This window comes from Brienomyrus brachyistius, chromosome 20, assembly GCF_023856365.1.
Source record: "Brienomyrus brachyistius isolate T26 chromosome 20, BBRACH_0.4, whole genome shotgun sequence".
Lineage (NCBI taxonomy): Eukaryota > Metazoa > Chordata > Actinopteri > Osteoglossiformes > Mormyridae > Brienomyrus > Brienomyrus brachyistius.
In genome coordinates, this window is record NC_064552.1 from 18,704,393 (window position 1) to 18,724,354 (window position 19,962).

At 41.8% G+C, this 19,962-nt stretch overlaps 1 protein-coding gene across 1 annotated transcript in view; it reads right to left on the reverse strand.

Moving 5' to 3' along the window:
- Positions 1–19,962, reverse strand: part of LOC125715608 (calpain-1 catalytic subunit-like) — a 41,432-nt gene that overhangs the window by 7,469 nt on the left and 14,001 nt on the right. Inside the window, exons 5-11 of the mRNA XM_048987373.1 lie at positions 16,560–16,678; positions 16,355–16,488; positions 15,574–15,742; positions 15,390–15,473; positions 11,196–11,281; positions 11,015–11,089; positions 5,731–5,891 (exon numbers count right to left, since the gene is read on the reverse strand). Coding sequence (XP_048843330.1) covers positions 5,731–5,891; positions 11,015–11,089; positions 11,196–11,281; positions 15,390–15,473; positions 15,574–15,742; positions 16,355–16,488; positions 16,560–16,678 — 828 coding nt within the window. The remainder of the gene's footprint in view (positions 1–5,730; positions 5,892–11,014; positions 11,090–11,195; positions 11,282–15,389; positions 15,474–15,573; positions 15,743–16,354; positions 16,489–16,559; positions 16,679–19,962) is intronic.

Below are 19,962 nucleotides of genomic sequence, written 5' to 3' on the forward strand. Positions count from 1 at the left end.
CTCAAATCGGATTCTTTGCCTTAATGTGAAACAGATCTGATATTTTCAGGGCTGTGTGGACACGCAAATCTGATCTTTTCAAATAAGATTTGTGGTACTTTTATATGTGGTACTAAATCAGATATGTATCCGATTCGCGGCCATGCGATCTGAATGTGAATGCTCGGATCGGAATTCCTGTGGCCTTTTGCTTATACGCATGTGCTGACATCATCAGCCTGTACCAGCAGGCTCATACCCACACATCTCTTGGTGCAGCAGTTCGAGAAATAACTGCGAAAACCTGACTTATTTTCTCCTTTTTCGACCTGCTCATGTACAGCTGATTCACTGTTTGTCGTCCTCCAGAGCAAAGTGCAATACATGCGTGAGCTACTAACGCCTTCATTTTTAATGCCGTGAGTCGTCCCACAGATATGACATTTTTTGTTGTTGGTCAGATACAGGTCACTTGTAGTTATGAATGTGAACCGTCAAGATAGACAAATCTGATCTGAGCAAAAAATCGGAATTGAACGATGTGGCTGGCAGTGTGAACGTAGCCCATGACTGAACACCACCAGACAAAACACTCACGGACAAAGAAACCTACTTAAGATCCTAAATATATCAAACCATATACTTTTAACTCAGAGCATTTACTTTGTCCAGAATTTGATGTCTAGGGTGGAATGTCATCTTTGACATTATCTTTTCAAATAACTTCACACTTGAAAAAGGTCTATTCTCTGTTCCAGGCCAATCTTTCTCCATGGGTGTAGGTAGAGGGAGACTGACCTCTGGGCAATAACTCAAAGCAGTCCTTGCAGTTTGAGTTTATGTTGCTGTCCCGGCTTTCTCAGTTTTTTGTTGCTTTTTATCAAGCAACTGCTAAATAAATAAATGTAATGAATTCTTTGTGACTTGAGCAAGGAACAGAAAAACAGACAGCAGTAAAGACCTCAGACCTATACTGACCAACTTCTGAAGCAAAGATGTGCTATTTACATCATTTGCACCTCGTTTTGGATAAAGGTGTCTGCTAAACAAAGTAAATACTTCCGTGTGAGAGTACTCTATACTCATTTTGGCTGCCTCTCCTCTCTAGCGCTTATTGCTGCTGTTGCTATATGCATTGGTACCTTGGATCGACATTTATTTCCTTGATTTTCCAAGGAAAATTATTCACATTTTAGCAGAACTACAGTACACTTTGCCTGCTCCCACAAGCCCTCACGCTTAATGCTTTCTCATGCCAGCATAGATGGTGAGCCTCCACTACCTTGTTAACTACGTTGATTACTGAGTTGGGTATAACTTGTCGATTTTGGGTAATATGGAATCAGTTAGTAGTGCTTCCCCTGAGGATTAATGCATATTCTTCATCACAACTTTGTGGTTGGAACTGACATCCCTGTCTGTAAGCACAGACATATAGACCATGTATGGCCCATCATATTGCTCTCCGTCAATTATATATTCACCGCTCCTTCGTACATAAATTCAATAGTAATCACATTGCCTCCATGCCATTCCTACAATCTGGTCTGCATGGCCTGACTCAGTAAAAAGCCTGACTTCAAGATGCCGGATTAGGTCTAATAGCTCGTTGAGACACCATCGAAGGAAACGGAGCAGGGAAATAAATGAAAATACGCTAACTACAACCTCTATCTTTCATTGTTAAACTGTTGCTCTTTAGAAGATAAATCTACTTTTCTTAAAGGGTTGACTACCTTGAAACAACTGGACATAGTACTGCTTGTTGAAACTTGGCAAACACCTAATGACTTGTTACAGTTGAACCTGCTACTCCCCTGTGGTTACAGCTTTTTGCCCTGTGTGAAAGGCAGGGGTGCTAGTCTGGCTGTGGTATAACCCAAGCATGCTTAACTCCCAAATTTCAGTTTGTCTGACTAGTGTGATCACTCTGAACAATGCCCAGGCATCAAATGCTAAACCATGTCCAGGCCCGCTTGAAGAGGTGGGCCACAGAACGGTTCATTTGAACTCATGTACATTATACATGAAATGGACTCGGAAGGAACGGATCGGGTAGGCGGTAAACATCGAGTACTGACAAATATTGCTGGAATTAAATCTGCTGGGAAAAATATTAACAACCTCAGATATGCAGACTATACCACTCTAATGGCAGAAAGTGAATAAGAATTGAAGAGCCTCTTGTTGAAGGTGAAAGAAGAAAGTACTAAAGCGGGCTTGAAGCTCAACATTAAAAAAACTAAGATCATGGCATCCGGACCCATCACATCTTGGTAAATAGAAGGGGAAGTAGGGGAAGAAGTGGAAGTAATGTTAGATTTTATTTTCCTGGGTTCAAAAATCACTGCAGACAGAGACTGCACCCATGAAATTAAAAGATGCTTGCTCCTTGGAAGGAAAGCAAATCTGGACAGCATATTAAAAAGCAGAGACATCACCCTGACAACCAAGATCCGTACTGTCAAAGCTGTAGTTTTCCCAGTAGTCATGTATGGCTGTGAAAGAAGACCATGAGGAAGGCTGGGTGCCGAAGCATCGATGCCTTTGAGCTACGGTGCTGGAGAAGACTTTTGAGAGTCCCTTGGACTGCAAAGAGATCAAACCAATCTATACTAAAAGAAATCAATCTTGATTGTACAAATAACTGACTGAAGGACAAATAATGAAGATGAAGCTTGAATATGTTGGACACAATGAGAAGACAGGAGTTACTGGAGAAGGCGCTAATGTTGGAAAAGGTTAAATGCAAAAGAAAGAGGGGGCGTCAGACGTTGAGATGGATAGACACCGTAGTGGAAGCAATGAGCATGAGTTTGGGGAGGCTTCGAGAGGTGGTGGAGGACGGGGCGGCCTGGCGTGCTGTGGTCCATGGAGTCGCGAAGAGTCAGACAAGACTGCGTGACTAGACAATAACAGCGACAAATATTTAACAAACTTTATGGCAAAAGGATCACTTTGGTCTATAGTGGAGGTGCAGTGTTTGCTGGAAATTTGGGCTGAAGACAGGGAACAACTGGATAAAATGCTCAAAAACTCCAAATTATTTGAATAAATACATGACTCTTCTTTTACATGCAGTACAATAATCGCTGCGTTGCATATTGGATACATCTATAAGAGGGCCCAAGACGACTGCAAATAAGCCACAACACAAGGACATTAATCATGAATTCCATTCTGCTGCACCATAGCGCTTCCCTTTTTGTGTTCTTCAGGACAAAAAGTCATAATGTGATAATGAAAGTGCACCTGGGCCCAGAGCATTACACAGAATGTGAGCACAGACCAGAGGGTGAGGGGAAGGGGGGACAGTTGTGCTTGGGCCACAACCAGGCCAAGTGTTAGTGCACCCATAAGACTATTGTCATTGATTCGCACCATGTTGCATCATTTAGATATTTGGTTTTTATAACTGCTGGGCAGGCTTTCATAAATATCCCACTAATCTAGGCCATTTAACTCCTACCTTAGTGTCCTGCAGTACTGTGTGTCACAAGACACTAAAATTTACTACTGCACCTCACATGCATGGTGTCTCCCAGGGGTCAGTTTTATCTACTCCTGTTAGGTCATATCACTCATCAGCATGGTCGCAGTTTTCATTGCAATGCCAATGACACACATAAGTGCCAATACAACCATCTCCATGCCACCAGCTTCACGACATGACTACCTTTGTAAGGTGAAGTAATGAATTACCTCTAATTTCTGACCACTCCATTCTGATAAAACTGAAATTTTTCTAGCTGCTTTAAATTCACTCATTTCTGTTCTGCCGGAACAGAAAACTGACACATCACATGACCATACTGCACCGGACCACATTGTGTCCACTCTCAAATGTGTGTTAATATGAAGACCATTTCTCCCAAACAGCACTGAAAAGTTTATAAGCTCAGTCATTTACATAAACAGATCATTGTCTACCTTGCATACTCTTCCCTCTTTCCACATATTAGCTTTGTTATCACTTTCTTATATAAGATCATGAGTGACAATTAGTCCTATTACAGTAAGTGCATCATCCTTACTGGGCTGAGTAACTCAAGTCAATTACCACAGGAATTCTCTCTCTCTTTGTTGCCCGAAACATTAGGGCCTCAGAGTTTCCTTTGATCTCTGTCTTTTAAGAAATAGCTTTAACATTATTAACCAGTGGATATGACCTAAATAACTGGTACCCTGTTTGAAGAATCGCTCATCTGTATGCAAGGAAGAAACTGAATACTGACCCGAAGAACACAGCTGTAACAAGAAAACATATAATATGCAACATACACTGACAGGTTAGTAGACCGTAAAATATGCAGATAAGTGAAAGACAGAAAAACATTAACTAGAATTAGTATTCTGCTTGCTGACTTCATCAAATGGGATGAATTACCAGTCACACCCATATGACGCTGTAGAAAATTCTATTATTTTTACTTATATTATTAAAGTGACTTAACAAGCATGCCTCAAGTACTACGATTTTGAAGGCCATAGTATAACTCTGGGAGTATCCTGAATTATGAATTATAATTAATAATAAGTTAATCATGAGAAATGAGAAAAACACATAGCAGTGCAACAGGAGTACCTTTATTTTAATAATAGACATAAACGAGGAGCTAATGGGCTGGGCTTAGCTCTGCACTGTATGATGCATTTGCCAGATGTTCACACCAGCTCAGGTAAAGAGCACAGCTGGAAAGGGAATCAGTCTGCAGCTGCCTACACCTGCCGCCTGAAGCACATTTATTTATGCAAGATTCTTCTGTCCAAAGTGACAAAAAGCTTGGGGTCAAAGAGGTCAGGGGTTAAGATCTTGCTCAAAGGCACAGCAGTGATGTTACTACTCTACTGGACATGAGATTCAAATGCACAACCATCTGATCACAATTACAGATCCCTATCCTACTGAGCCATGCACAGTTCACTTCATAATCTCATAATTCAGTTTATTGGGTAAACCTGCTGATTAATGCATACAGCCTGCTTCTCCAAATAGCCAATCATGTGGCTGCGTTTGAATACATAAAGCACACAGAAAGGGACAAGAAATTCAGTTACTGTGCAGCTTAGCACTGGAATGGCTACCAGCCCTGATCTAGGTGATTTTGAATGTGTCATGGTTGGTGGCAGATGTGGAGGTTCCAGCATCTCGGAAACAGCAACCCTGCTAGTATTTGCACACATTGCAGTGTATACAATTTACAAAGAATGGCGTGACGGTCAAAAACATTAGATAGGGGCAGTTCTGTGGGAGAAAATACCTTGTTAAAGAGAGATCAGGGGAGAATGCCAGAATTCTGACACTGCAAATACAAAAGCCCGGTACAGCAGTGTGCAGAAAGGCTTCTCTGAAAACACAGAACTTGTCTACCCCTGAAGCGGTTCTGTCTGACCTACTCAGTGCTAACAGGTATACCTAGTAATACACTGACTGTTATATATATTTGTGATTTGTTTTCTTATTTTCACTAAGTGTATTGGTGATGCTGTAACATCAGCACTTGAGTAAACCAAACTGCCCAAGGGAAATGTGCAAAATAAACCCAATTACACTTAAATACAAATGGTCCTCAGTGCAGTATATATCTATGAATAAAAGGCTGCACATATCTGCAAGCATTAGAGCCCATGTACGGAATCCGCTTTCCTGTTTTCCGTGCACGACTGAGCTGTATCGATGGGTAAAACCGTAAAGCAGTGAGACCAGGTGTATATGTGGCATGGCCAGTGTGGGCAAGGGGGGGTCCTCACTGGGATGGTTCCTGCAGCCGCCCGCCGTGCTGCCTTTTCTCCAGCTGCCCTCGAACTTGACTGTATTCCAGAAACTCAGTGTGTCCTCGCTCAGGGCATCTGCAGTCAGGTTGCAGATCTCCAGGCGCGAGAACTGCCTCAAGAATTCCTGGAATGACATCCTGTCAGAAGGAATCAGAGGGGAGTTCCGTCAAGTCAGAACGAAACAATTTTACTGGAAATAGTCAATTTCATTTTCAGTGCTCTAATTCAAAAACACAATGAATGAAATGCAGCATTACAGCTCTGTAGACACATGTACTGTACACAGTATATCCCTGGATGTATGAAGGAGTCCATGAACTCTCCTCTCTCCTTGGAGACATAAAAATATGTATCAGCGTACAGACTAAGAGGCCCACATCACTTTTAGCCAAGCTTGGCATCCTTCCTTCGAACATAACTGTCTCTTAGACACACCGATACACGTACAATGGGGCAAAACACACCCAACAATGTTTGTCCTGTTAATAGTGTTGATGAATGTACCGATAGCTGCACAGCGGTTAGGCCGGCTCTGGGTGAAATAGCTTGTCCGAAAAACCAAGCAGTCAGCACCACTCCCTGTTAGAACGGTACATAAACTACAGCGAAAATAGAAAACTGTTAATCTGAGGGACCGTATGACCATATGGTGCTGTATCTAAAGCCGCCGCACTAGAACAGCTTGATAAATAAGCATTAGCTTAATTTTTAGAAATATAGCTAACCTCAACAAAAAAACAATTCAACTCTCAACTACTATACCTGGGTTTCTTTAAATCAGAGCTAGATAAGATTTTAACAACTCTGAGCTATTAGTTAAGTTCTCCCCAAACGAGCTTGATTAGCCAAACGGCCTCCTCTCGTTTGTAAATTTCTTATGATCTTATGTTCTTATACCACCTTATATAAGCTGTAATGACCTTACAAAATTCTTCAATAAGAAAACCAATAACAGCAGATTCGATACTCAGCCAGCACACATAAAAAATTAAGCAGCATAAATAAGTTTACCCTGAATAAGTTTTACAAAAAAATTATAAAAATATTTCCCAGGTGCCTGCAAAATCCCATTCAGATTAAATTGTTTAAAGATTCTCCGGTGTCTGTATTTAATACAGTTATTACATCATTACACCCTGTTCCTGACCTTTGCTATGGGAAGATTCTTACTCTCGCTTTCACTCTCACGCTGCTCAAGGACTCCACAAATATTTAAAGATCCTCAGAACTCGTGAAAAATATCAATTTGCTAAGGTGCTGATGTTACACAAATGTACTTTTCAATAAAACAGAATGTCACTTGGAAGCTTCCTTAGAAAGTGATCTCAACAATATAATAACTGGGTAACATTACCTATTTATAAAGGCTGTGAAACAGAAAACAAGAACTCTATTACTAAGAAATAATAATCTGTATAGGATTGAGTTCATACTGTAAATTCAGGTTAAAGACAAATTTTCATATTAAGGAAATTTAAAATGATCTGCATTTCTGGATTAGATGTGGTTGGGACAAAACAACATGGTTCTCATATACAGTATACACAGTATATACAAATATTACCCAAACTCCACAGTACAAAAACAAAGTACAGTCAAACCTTGGATTGCGAGTAACTTGGTTTGTGAGTGTTTTGCAAGACTAGCAAATTTTTAAAATAAATTTTAACTTGATAGACGAGCGAGGTCTTGCAATACGAGTATTATGTATACGTTTTGTCTGCCAAGCGTCACGTGAACACACCTGAGCCGATGGTTCTACTCTCTCTCTCGCTGCGGGATTGTGGGTAATCGTTTCCCATGCTCGGTCTCGGTCGGTGTGCCTCACTCATATAGTCAAAATATTGTAGAAAAGCACCACCCGAGTAAGGGCGTAGCAGTACGAACGATGAATCTGTTTAACAACAATGCAATGTCTACATTTCCGCTAAATCAAAAAGGAGGCAAAAGCGTTTCCTTGTTAAGGTCGAACAAAAAGAAAAAGATTCCAGTGAGTCAACATATGATTCCATTAGTTATAGTTTAAGTCGTCCTACAAAATAACCCTCCACCTCTCCTCTCTTTTGTCTCCCTCACACCATCCACGATTCTTTTCAAAGGTAAAGTGCAGGGTGTGTGAGTGTGCCCTGCGATGGGCTGGCCCCCCATCCTGGGTTGTTCCCTGCCTCGTGCCCATTGCTTCCGGGATAGGCTCCGGACCCCTCACGACCCAGTAGGATAAGTGGTTTGGAAAATGGATGGATGGATGGTAAAGTGCAGGTTTTGTTTTATGTATTTTTACTTTATATTTTGTATTAATAATTTTTATATGAATATTTTTGCGCTGTGGAACCAATCATCTCAGTTTCCATTATTTCTAATGGGAAAATTCGCTTTGATATACGAGTGCTTTAGATTACGAGCACGTTTCTGGAACAAATTATGCGCGCAATCCGAAGTTTTACTGTATTTTCAATGAAAATATTATAAACACACAAAAACACAGGGAACTAAAAAAACAAAAAGTTACATTCGCTTGCTTCTTCCTGCTATCAATAACATTCAGAATTGTGGATGAAACCAATAAATCAATATCTTCACAACCAAATCCTTTTCGAGTTTTCAGTTAATCTTGGAAACAAGGTCAAAGATCTATGCTGCCACCTAGTGTTCAGTGGTGTATATAGGGTATTAGGAGACCTGACACTACAAGGAGCCAAATCTCTGTCACATCTCATACCCAACACCCTGACGGTCAGTTAACCGAGTTCCCCAAGTTTGCCAAGCTGAATCCTTAGCTTTCTGAAGCAAAGGGACAGACAGAAACCCACGCCCCATAGTTTCTGAGATAAATGTCGCATAGGGCCAGAGCATACCACTTAAGCTCCGGGATGGGGCTCGTCTCACACTCTAAATTCCACCAACAGAAAAGGGGCTAGTTCAAGGTGAATCATGAACTGCCCCCTTTCCTACTCTGATGTCAATTCAAAATGCATTAAGACTTCTAACAAAAATTTGATTACAGTATGATGTTATTGCAGGTTTCATGCTCCTCTGTTCGCTTCAGGCGGACCTCAGGATTATGTAAAACTTCAGTGATATAACGAGACTCATGTAACCATATAGCTAAAAGCCAAACTGACCTCCCAGCTACAGCATGCAGTATCTGTATTTTACAGTATCTGTAAAAGCTGCGGATATTCCTGAATGTATGCTATACAGTCACCCCTTCAGATTTGCGAGGGTTAGGGGTGGAAGATCCTTGCAAATTTTTATATTGGTGAATCCTCCACGGTCACAGTCAGTTAACACGTGAGTGAGTCAGAGAGGCATAGATCCCAAAGCTCTTTTTGTTTATTTATCCAAAAATAGTATTAAATATTTAGTATTAAATATACAGTATACACATACACTAACAAATATTAAATAACAGTAAAATGTACGGATTTTGCGATTTTATGTGATCCAAATCATTTTCAATATAGTTTATATATTTTTTGCTTATGCATCGCCCAAAAGTATTCCCATTTAATCGTAAATAACCGAAACTGTGAATGTCAAACTCATGAACCCGGAGGGACGACTGTATTACCACACGTCTCTAACCTATATTAAAACAGCAACATCGCAGTTGTCAGGCAGTCAGTTGGTTTCTGCAGGTCGTAAGTCCTCCTAAAACTTCCTCTCTAATTTGTGCTGCCCATGTAGTTGTCTGACATTTAAGAAAGTTGAAATGCTGTTTTATTTACAATTTGTTTTAATTAGTAATATTTGCTCTTCTGTGTTTATGCTTGTTTGTTGATATTGAGTTTGCTGCTTGTTCTGTGTCATATATCAGTTCCTGGTCTTTTTTTAGTTCTTGCTAGGTCTGTGTCGGGTTCTCCATTTGTTACTCGTCTCCCCCTCTGGCTAGCCTGACAGCAGACATGTTGGCAACCTGATGCAATACTTAAAACAGAAGTTCATAAAATATACAAAATGCTGATAAATATGGTTATGTACCCTTCTAGTTCAATTATATTTAAAACATTTTCTACTTTTAGAATTAAAATAAAAAAATAAATGTGTTTCTTGATTGGTAAAATATACACTGTATGTATAACATGGTTTGTATTGGAATTTTGATCCAAACAAATGCAATGGGAAGTCCAGAGTCATTTTTGTATGCGCTTCCACCACACTATTTGTATAAAGCGTATTTATTGTTGCAAATGACACCATGAATGGAACAGCAATATAAACGAAACAAAATGAAAATGATTTCAAAACAATCAAAGCGATATAAAGTAATCTTAAAGTGGGCAGAAAAATGTGTATGAATACGCTCCCCCTTTCCTACTTTTTCCCAACCAAATTCAAATCTGTCACCTCACTTTCAGCCATGATGTAGATATCATTCTTGCCAGACACAGCCCACTCCCTAAACTTTAAGACGGCATCAACAAGCTCACTGTTTAGTAACCGTATCTAAATTAGTCTGCCTATTACACATAACACTTTAACAAATACTTAGGAATAAAATATTAAATATACTTTGTCATTTACATATTTCATTTAGGTTCAGGTTCAGGATCACATTACTTTATTTGTACCCATACGTAAATTTGGTTTACAGGAGATTGGTCAACATCCACATAGCCAGCAAACAAAGATGTACACTGACCCAAACAAACACACAAATAAATAAAAACACACAAGACATAAGAACTAAGAAGTATTATTACTTGATCACATGCATCAAATATTTGATTAAATAAACAAAACAAAAGGAGAACACTATCTCTTTATCTCTTGCCCAATTGTATTGTCCTGTTCAACTGAATGACTGCTGATGGAACAAAGTTATTTTTGTGCCTCTTAGTTCTGCACTTTCAAGCTATGAACCTTAGTCCTGAGGGAAGAACCTGGAACTCAGTGTGTAAAGGATGGGATTCATTGTTTAAAATTGAGCTGGTTATCCGCTGTAACTGTCCAATAAATAGGGATGGTAGGTTCTCATCAATTATACTGCGAGACCATTTAAAATTTTGATTCATTGAGTTTCTGCCTTTTAACGACAGGTTTCCAAACATAACACCAAAGGAAAGAATAAACCTGATTCTATAAAAGCATGATTAAAAAAAAAATCCTGGAAAGCTAAGACCTAGAGGGTGACCGATTTTATTAAAATGGTCTTCAAAGAGACAGATTTAATACAAAAAAAAAAAAACAGTAGAAATACTAAATGGGTCACATGACTGATGGTACGATATGAACCCTTATGATCAAAGTGCTCGCTTACCAGAACTCTCCGTCCTCCTTCCGACAGTGCATGTTCTCCCTGTCAGATGGCTCGATGCTATTCCATTCAGGAGAGCTGAACAAAGAACAGGGAATATAACGGCGATCAAACACAGCTGTGGCAGCACCCCGGCGACGTCGCTATGGATGCAGGAGAGGCGGCAGAATGATCCTGTCCATACTTATCGCTCCAGGCCCCAGTCCACTCCACCTGACCCCAAGGGTTTCGGATACGGATAAGCTTCTCCGGCCTGCTCCGGTACAACACCTGGCACAAGGGGAGAGAAACTGGAGGTCATGTACCACTTTCACAACTGGCAGAAATTTCTGGAAGAATGTGAGACTCACATTTAGCCATGATGCTTGTTCTTAGTTATTCTCATTTAATAATTTGAGCATTTCGCATTATTCTGAGTTCACACCAGTAACTATAAAGTGAGCACTGCACATTCTACTATTAAGGCTCATTTACACATTACATACCGGAACCTTCAACCGCAGTTTATTCAATAACACTTAATGTTATAGCCAGGATGACAAGATAAATCATATCAGGGAGGACACTTTGAGCTAAGACAGGATCTGTAAACTACCATTTCAGTCAAAAGGACCTGGATTTCACTAAAGCACTGAGTTCTTCCTGTGTGCTGTACTTGGAAGAAATCCACATGAGCACAGTCATGGATGAACAGAAACGCACACATGGAGGTGATTGTCTTCTGTGAACCAGCCAAGCCACTTGGAAATAGCAAGTGGCCACACAAAGCTGTCATAAATCTAACTAAAAATGTACTAATAAAAATGTACTAAACCCTACTATTTTAGATGAAAATGTACAGTCAGTTTATGAGCGTGTATTGCTTAACTTATTGAAGGCAGTGTTAATTTTGTTAACGATTGAGATTGAGTTTTGGCAACCCTGAAAACATACATTTTTTTGTTTCACCTGAGTTGATTATATAACAAATAATATTACCTTATACCAGAATGCCCCCAAGCACCACATGAGTCGCACGCGGACCTGTTCTAAAAATAGCACAACTCACCATTGAGCAGAGTCTAAAATTTTATTGTATCCTGTTGCTATTCTTCTTTAATCACATTTGCATTTATATAGATTTGAAAATGGCAATATCAAAAAAAAAACATTTAAAACGTGTATTATATATGATTTAAGGAGAGTGTATCAAACTGGTAGCCCTTCATATGGCTCAGTAGCCATGAAGTAGCTCTCAGTTTCAAAAAGACTGGTGACCCCTGCTTTAGAATCAGAATCGCATTTATTGGCCAAGTACGTGAGTGAACACATACAAGGAATCTGTACATATAATATGGTTATATTATTTTAATATATATATATATATATATATATGTATATATATATACTGCTCAAAAAAATTAAAGGAACACTTTGAAAACACATTGGATCTCTATACTGTTGTAGACTGGGTAATGTGTTAGGAATGAAAGGATGCCACATCGTTTGATGGAAATGAAATTATCAACCAACAGAGGGCCGAATTCAAAGACACCCCAAAAATCAAAGTGAAAAATGATGCGGCAGGCTAGTCCATTTTGCTGAAATTTCATTACAGTAACTCAGAATCATACTCAGTAGTTTGTATGGCCCCCACGTGGTTGTATGCATGCCTGACAATGTCGGGGCTTGGTCCTAATGAGACCACGGATGGTGTCCTGGGGATCTCCTCTCAGATCTGGACCACAGTATCACTGAGCTTCTGGACAGTCTGAGGTACAACCTGGTGACGTCAAATGGACTGAATCATAATGTCCCAGAGGTGTTCTGTTGTATTTAGCTCAGGCGAGCGTGGGGGGCAGTCAATGGTATCAATTCCTTCATCTTCCAGGAACTGCCTACGTGCTTTTGCCATATGAGGCCGGGCATTGTCGTGCACCAGGAGGAACCCAGGACCCACTGCACCAGCATAGGCTCTGAGAGTGGGTTCAAGGATTTCATCCTGATACCTAATGGCAGTCAAGGTGCCGTTGTGTAGCCTGTAGAGGTCTGTGTGTCCCTCCATGGATATGCCTCCCCAGACCATCACTGACCCACCACCAAACCAGTCATGCTGAACAATGTTTCAGGCAGCATAATGTTCTCCACAGCTTCTCCAGACCATCCATCGAGCTCCATGGTGCTGGGCAGTGAGCACAGGGCCCCCTAGAGGACGTTGGGTCCTCAAGCCACCCTCATGAAGTCTGTCTCTGACCAAACAATCAGAAACATTCACACCAGTGGCCTGCTGGAGGTCATTTTCTAGGGCTCCAGCAGTGTTCATCCTGTTCCTCCTTGCACAAAGGAACAGATTCCAGTCCTGCTGATGGGTTAAGGACCTTCTACAGCCCTGTCCAGCTCTCCTTGAGTATCTGCCTGTCTCCTGGAATCTCCTCCATGCCCTTGACACTGTGCTGGAAGACAGAGCAAACCTTCTGGCAATGGCACGTATTGATATGCCATCCTGGAGGAGTTGGACTACCTGTGCAACCTCTGTAGGGTCCAGGCATCGCCTCATGCTACCAGTAGTGACACTGATCGTCGGCAAATGCAAAACTAGTGAAAAAACCGCCAGAAAAGATGAGGAGGGAAAAATGCCAGTGGCCGCCACCTGTTAAACCATTCCTGTTTTGGGGGTCGTCTCATTGTTGCCCCTCTAAGCAGCACCAAAGCAGCTGAAACTGATTAACAACCCCTCCGCTACTTAACATAAGTTTAATAGACTTGATGCTATACTATGATTAAAAAGTGTTCCTTTTTTGAGCAGTGTATACACACACACACACACACACACACACACACACACACACACACACACACACACACACACACACTAACCGGCCACTTTATTGGGTACACCTTGCTAGTACCGGGTTGGACCCCCTTTTGCCTTCAGAACTGCCTTAATCCTTCGGGGCATAGATTCAACAAGGTACTGGAAACATTCCTCAGAGATACTGGTCCATATTGACATGACAGTATCACGTAGTTGCTGCAGATTTGTCGGCTGCACATCCATGATGCAAATCTCCCGTTCCACCACATCCCAAAGGTGCTCTATTGGATTGAGATCTGGTGACTGTGGAGGCCATTTGAGTACAGTGAACTCATTGTCATGTTCAAGAAACTAGTCTGAGATGATTCGAGCTTTATGACATGGTGCATTATCCTGCTGGAAGTAGCCATCAGAAGATGTACACTCTGGTCATAAAGGGATGGACATGGTCAGCAACAATACTCAGGTAGGCTATTGGCGTTGCAACGATGATCAATTAGTACTAAGTGGCCCAAAGTGTGCCAAGAAAATGTCCCCCACACCATTACACCACCACCACCAGCCTGAACCGTTGATACAAGGCAGGATGGATCCAGGCTTTCATGTTGTTGACGCCAAATTCTGACCCTACCATCCGAATTTCGCAGCAGAAATCGAGACTCATCAGACCAGGCAACATTTTTCCAATCTTCTATTGTCCAATTTCGGTGAGCCTGTGCGAATTGTAGCCTCAGTTTCCTGTTCTTTGCGGACAGGAGTGGCACCCGGTGTGGTTTTCTGCTGCTGTAGCCCATCTGCCTCAAGGTTCGACGTGTTGTGCACTCGGAGATGCTCTTCTGCATACCTTGGTTGTAATGAGTGGTTATTTGAGTTACTGTTGCCTTTCTATCAGCTCGAACCACTCTGGCCATTCTCCTCTGACCTCTGGCATCAACAAGGCATTTTCGCCCACAGAATTGCCGCTCACTGGATGTTTTCCCTTTTTCGGACCATTCTCTGTAAATCCTAGAGATGGTTGTGCGTGACAATCCCAGAAGATCAGCAGTTTCTGCAGTACTCCGACCAGCCCATCTGGCACCAACAATCATGCCACGTTCAAAGTCACTTAAATCACCTTTCTTCCCCATTCTGAAGCTCGGTTTAATCGGCAGTGGTTCGTCTTGACCATGTCAACATGCCTAAATGCATTGAGTTGCCACCATGTGATTGGCTGATCAGTAATTTGCGTCAACGAGCAGTTGGACAGGTGTGCCTAATAAAGTGGCTGGTGAGTGAAGTTAGAATACAAATTTTTTCACATCGTGTTCAAAGAAATGTTCGAATACTGGTTAAAAAGGTCCCAGAGGTGTGAGGCAACAGTGCTATCCACTGTACCACCATGACGCCCCTTTATTGATTTAGTTTCCGATGGAAATTATTCCATCTTAAAAACCTAAAAACGACCCCACAGAAATTATATCATCTGAAGACAGGTGAAATGGTTAAACGGACAGGGGATGCATTGATGAACATGATAACCCCAATTATTACACTTGGACTGTGTGTAACACAAGGCATCCAGACACTCTGGCCGCTCTCACTCACCTGCCTCAGACCTGTAACAGAATAGGCATGACCTTTGACCAGCTTTTTGAACGTCACAGCCTCCATGTCAAAGGCACTGGTGATCTGCAAGGAAAGCATGTGTTATGCAGTCCTGCATCATTTGACTTTGTCTCCCTGATTCCCCCAATATCCCCCAGGTTCAGGAAATGGAGAGACGACTCACATCGATGGAGCATCCCAGCAGAGATCCCCTTTCCAAAGCCTTGGCTATGATCCTGTACAGGTCCTTGGGCGCCTTACGAAGCTCATACATCTCGGACACACCCCCCGTGAAATCCTCAAAGCCTTCAGTAGTGCTGCCCCCTGACAGAGCTTCATAGGAGCCATTTAGTCTGAGGACAGTGACCGTAACACCAAAAGCTTAACATACTGACATATTAAGTCATCAGGCTCTTAACTCTTAACCCTCTGCGCTGCTTAAATACTATGAAAATATCAAGACATCTGTAATTAGTGCATGATAATAATAATAATAATAATAATAATCTGGGATGCACAAGTATGTAATCATCATTTAAAGTGATACATGCGGCAATTTCATGTCATAACAATGCAAATACATGCTTATTTTATGTGCATTTGCTCTTCTATAAGAAATTACTGTGCAATTTAAGTTTTATACTGCAAATAGAGTAAGAATTAGCTGTATCCCTGATAATAACTGTATAAGTATACAGGGATTCTTGTTTTTCCACATATCCTAATCTCTACACATATGCAGGTTATAACAAAGCCTGGGCTCCAAGCATAAGTTCAGCCATCTATCAGGCACCCTTGGAGCTGTGTTCTGGGTTAAAGGTCTTTATCAAGGACTCAGTAGTGCTAAGGGGACTCAGCCAGCCACAGGATTCAAAACCCACCAAGCCAAACACCAACCAGCATACTGGGAAAAGAAGCAGACTGAAGAAACCACAACAACATTTTAGTGGCACCAAGAACCGTACTTGGCATAGGCCTTCTCCAGCAGTGCGCTCCAGAACTCACAGCCCTCTGCGGAGTGAACAAACATGAGCTCCCCATCCTTGACTGGAAGCCGGTCGTCGATGACCACATCCACCCACTCGCCGAACTGCCAGAACTACAACACAGAAAACAAAGCATTACAAAGTCAGCCCAGGGAGTAAAAAGAGCATAGTCAAGCCTTTGTACCTGGAAGTGGAAGATTCCGGCATAGCCATTGGTGAAAGACTGTCCATGGGGGACCACTCTGTGGAGGAGTTTCTCGTTGAGAGTGAGGGAGGCGATGGCAGCCAGGAGCCAGCAGTCCCCTGGGAGCACCAACAGAGGGGTGGTCAGCAAGTCATCACGCAAAGAGCACATATCACACCAACAGAGGAGCAGTCAGCAAGCCATCACACAAAGAGCACATCTCACAGAGGAGCGGTCAGCAAGCCATCAGACTAAGAGCACGTCTCACAGAGGAGCGGTCAGCAAGCCATCAGACTAAGAGCACGTCTCACAGAGGAGCGGTCAGCAAGTCATCACGCAAAGAGCACATCTCACACCAACAGAGGAGCGGTCAGCAAGCCATCAGACTAAGAGCACGTCTCACACCAACATCAATACTTAATGCTGAACTGCCATAAGGGCCAAAGATCCCCTCACAGGAAGAAACCAAACAATTAAGATGGAGGAAATAAATACACTCAGGACTGTTTATGCATGCAGCATTTTAATAGTGTTACAGAACAAGAGACTCCTGTAGACATAAAATCAAAGAACAGAACTATGTGGCATAACTACACAAAAAAAATATAACGTAAAAAACCTCAATGACTGACAAACTATGAAGAATGAATCCACTGTAAGCAAGGGAAATGGCTTTAGGGACACGGCCCACTATGGCAACATAGAAACCGGATGTGGATTTGAAAGGTCTGTAGACCAGCAAGCCCTTCAAAGGAACATGACAAACACACCAGCTGGGCAGGTTTACCACCGGAGGCACATTAAACATTGATGTGAGCAGAATCTGCAAAGTTACGACAGCTTACTGCTATTATTCTCGAAAGGAACTGTCTCCAGTGCAAAGTAAGGGGGTTGATCAGCCCGTTGATTCTCAATATTAACACTAACCAACAGAATATTTATATAAATTTTCTATGCTTTTGTCAGAAGCAAAACTTAATTAATTACAGTTTTGGTTAAAGCCTTATAAAAATAATTAACAGCAAATAACTAATCTTCAACACACACTTTGTACTCTGTGTTCTCCAGCTAAATTCACTGTGAATGTGAGTGTGTGGGGCTGGGTCAGGTGTGTGAAAAGCTGTTATGCCAAGCTGCTGTTTGTGGAATACATTCTCCATTTGGATTCATCTCCAAACTCTTAGGATTTGGCAGCTCCCTCTGAAACTGCATCCTGGATTTCCTCATCAACACACCACAGCATGTGAGAACAGACAAGAGAAGCTCTTTCACCACAATGCTCAACAGCAGTACTCCTCAGGGCAGGGTGCTGAGCCCTTTGCTGCACTCCTTGTATACCCATGATTCCATGGGCAGACTCAGCTCCAACCGCATTGTGAAGTTTGCTGATGACACCACTACCGGATAAGCAACAACAATACAACGGCCTGCAGGGAGAAGGCGTAGTGACTGAAGGCCAATTCATGCTTCACTTCTCTGCGTGTGACAGTGGTCCACGCACAGGGTGGGTCACTTAAATTTCACCAGACACTGCGTGCGTAGCACAGGTATTTATGTCTGGTGAACATTATGCGTGTCGGTGCATGTCGACTGAGCATGTTCGAGGAAATTGACTAACTGTTTCCAGTAGGTGGCACTACTGACTTTCACAGATCAGAGGTTAACGAGGAAAAAGGAGAAGAATAATTGCTGATGTAATTATGTTGAGTAGCTGTATAAGGAGGGTCGTTGGTACCCAGATATCTAATATTTCATACTGTGCAGACATTACACCGAGGTATACACTATTTTCAAAAGCAATACTATTTTGGTGATAAAATCTGCAAATTTCAAAAGGTCGCTGTATGCCGTATTGCCTTAATACCATCCAAGCCCAGTAACAACTTTAAAACTGTCCAAAACCTGTTTCCCTATACTGCTTGTATTTGTGTTTGTTGCAGTACGCCTGCCCTTTCAAGCTCTGGTGGAATATCACTGGTGTATGCATGCACCGACCACAGTCATCTGTGTTCACAGACACATGTAGTATGTACAGAAGAGCCCACTTGCACTCCTGTGTGTAGATCGTAAGGGTACCAGGAACATTAAACCAGGCTTGACAAAGTGGTCAGGAAAATAACCCCTCCCTGAATGACAGAAAAAACCAAAGATCGAAAACTGGCTAACTGACAGGAAGCAGCGAGCAGTTATTAGAGGCACAATGTCACGGTGGGCCTGCGTTCATAGTGGGGTACCACAGGGTTAAATTTTAGAACCACTATTGTTCCTAATTCTCATTAATAATACTGACAACGACACATATAGTAAACTGGTTAAATTTGGTTAAACAGCAAGGTGGGTGGTGTAGCAGATACTGATCTACCAGCGGAGAGGCTACAATGGGATCTGGATTTAATTAGCGACTGGGCTGATACCTGGCAGACGAAATTTAACATAGATAAATGTAAGGTAATCCATGCAAGGGAGCAGAAATATAACGTACAGATATTTTATGGGTTCCACTGAAATAAAGGTAGCTGATTATGAGAAAGATCTCGGTGTGTATGTTGATGCTTCCATGTCCCACTCTCACCAGTGTGGGGAAGCAATAAAAAAGGCCAATATGATGTTCTGTTACATATCTTGGTGTGTGGAGTTTAAGTCAAGGGAGGTGATGCTATGATTATATAATTCCTTGGTAAGACCCCACCTAGAATATTGTGTGCAGGTTTGGTCACCATACCTTAAGAAGGACATTGCTACTTTGGAAAAGGTGCAACATAGGGCTACGAGAATGATTCCTGGTCTTAGAGGAATGTCTTATGAGGAGAGGTTAGCCGAGCTGAATCTGTTTAGCCTCGAGCAAAGGAGACTAAGGGGGGACATGATCCAGGTATATAAGATTCTAACGGGTTGGGATGCTGTTCAGCCAAATGGCTATTTTGATATTAGTTTAAATACTAGAACTCGTGGCCATAAGTGGAAATTAGTGAGAGAACATTTTAAAACGAATTTCAGGAAGCACTTCTTTACACAGTGTGTAGTTAGAGTATGGAATAGTCTTCCTGCTAGTGTAGCACAAAGTAAAACCTTGGGTTCCTTTAAATCAGAGCTAGATAACTAATAGCTCAGAGTTGTTAAAATGTTAAGTTCTCCCCAAACGAACTTGATGGGCCAAATGGGCTCCTCTCCTTTGTAAATTTCTTATGTTCTGAGCTGGTCACTGAGAGGGTCTGCTACTGAATTCCTTGGAGTCACCCTCCCCGATGACCTCAAATGGACTTAACAAGCAGAAATTGCTGTGAAGAAGGCTCACCAGCACTGTTACTGCCTCAAACATGAGAGTAAGGCCTGGATGTCACCTGGAGCTCTCCCTTTTCTACAGGTGCTCTCAGCAGGACCCGGAGTTCAGGAACAGGAGGAC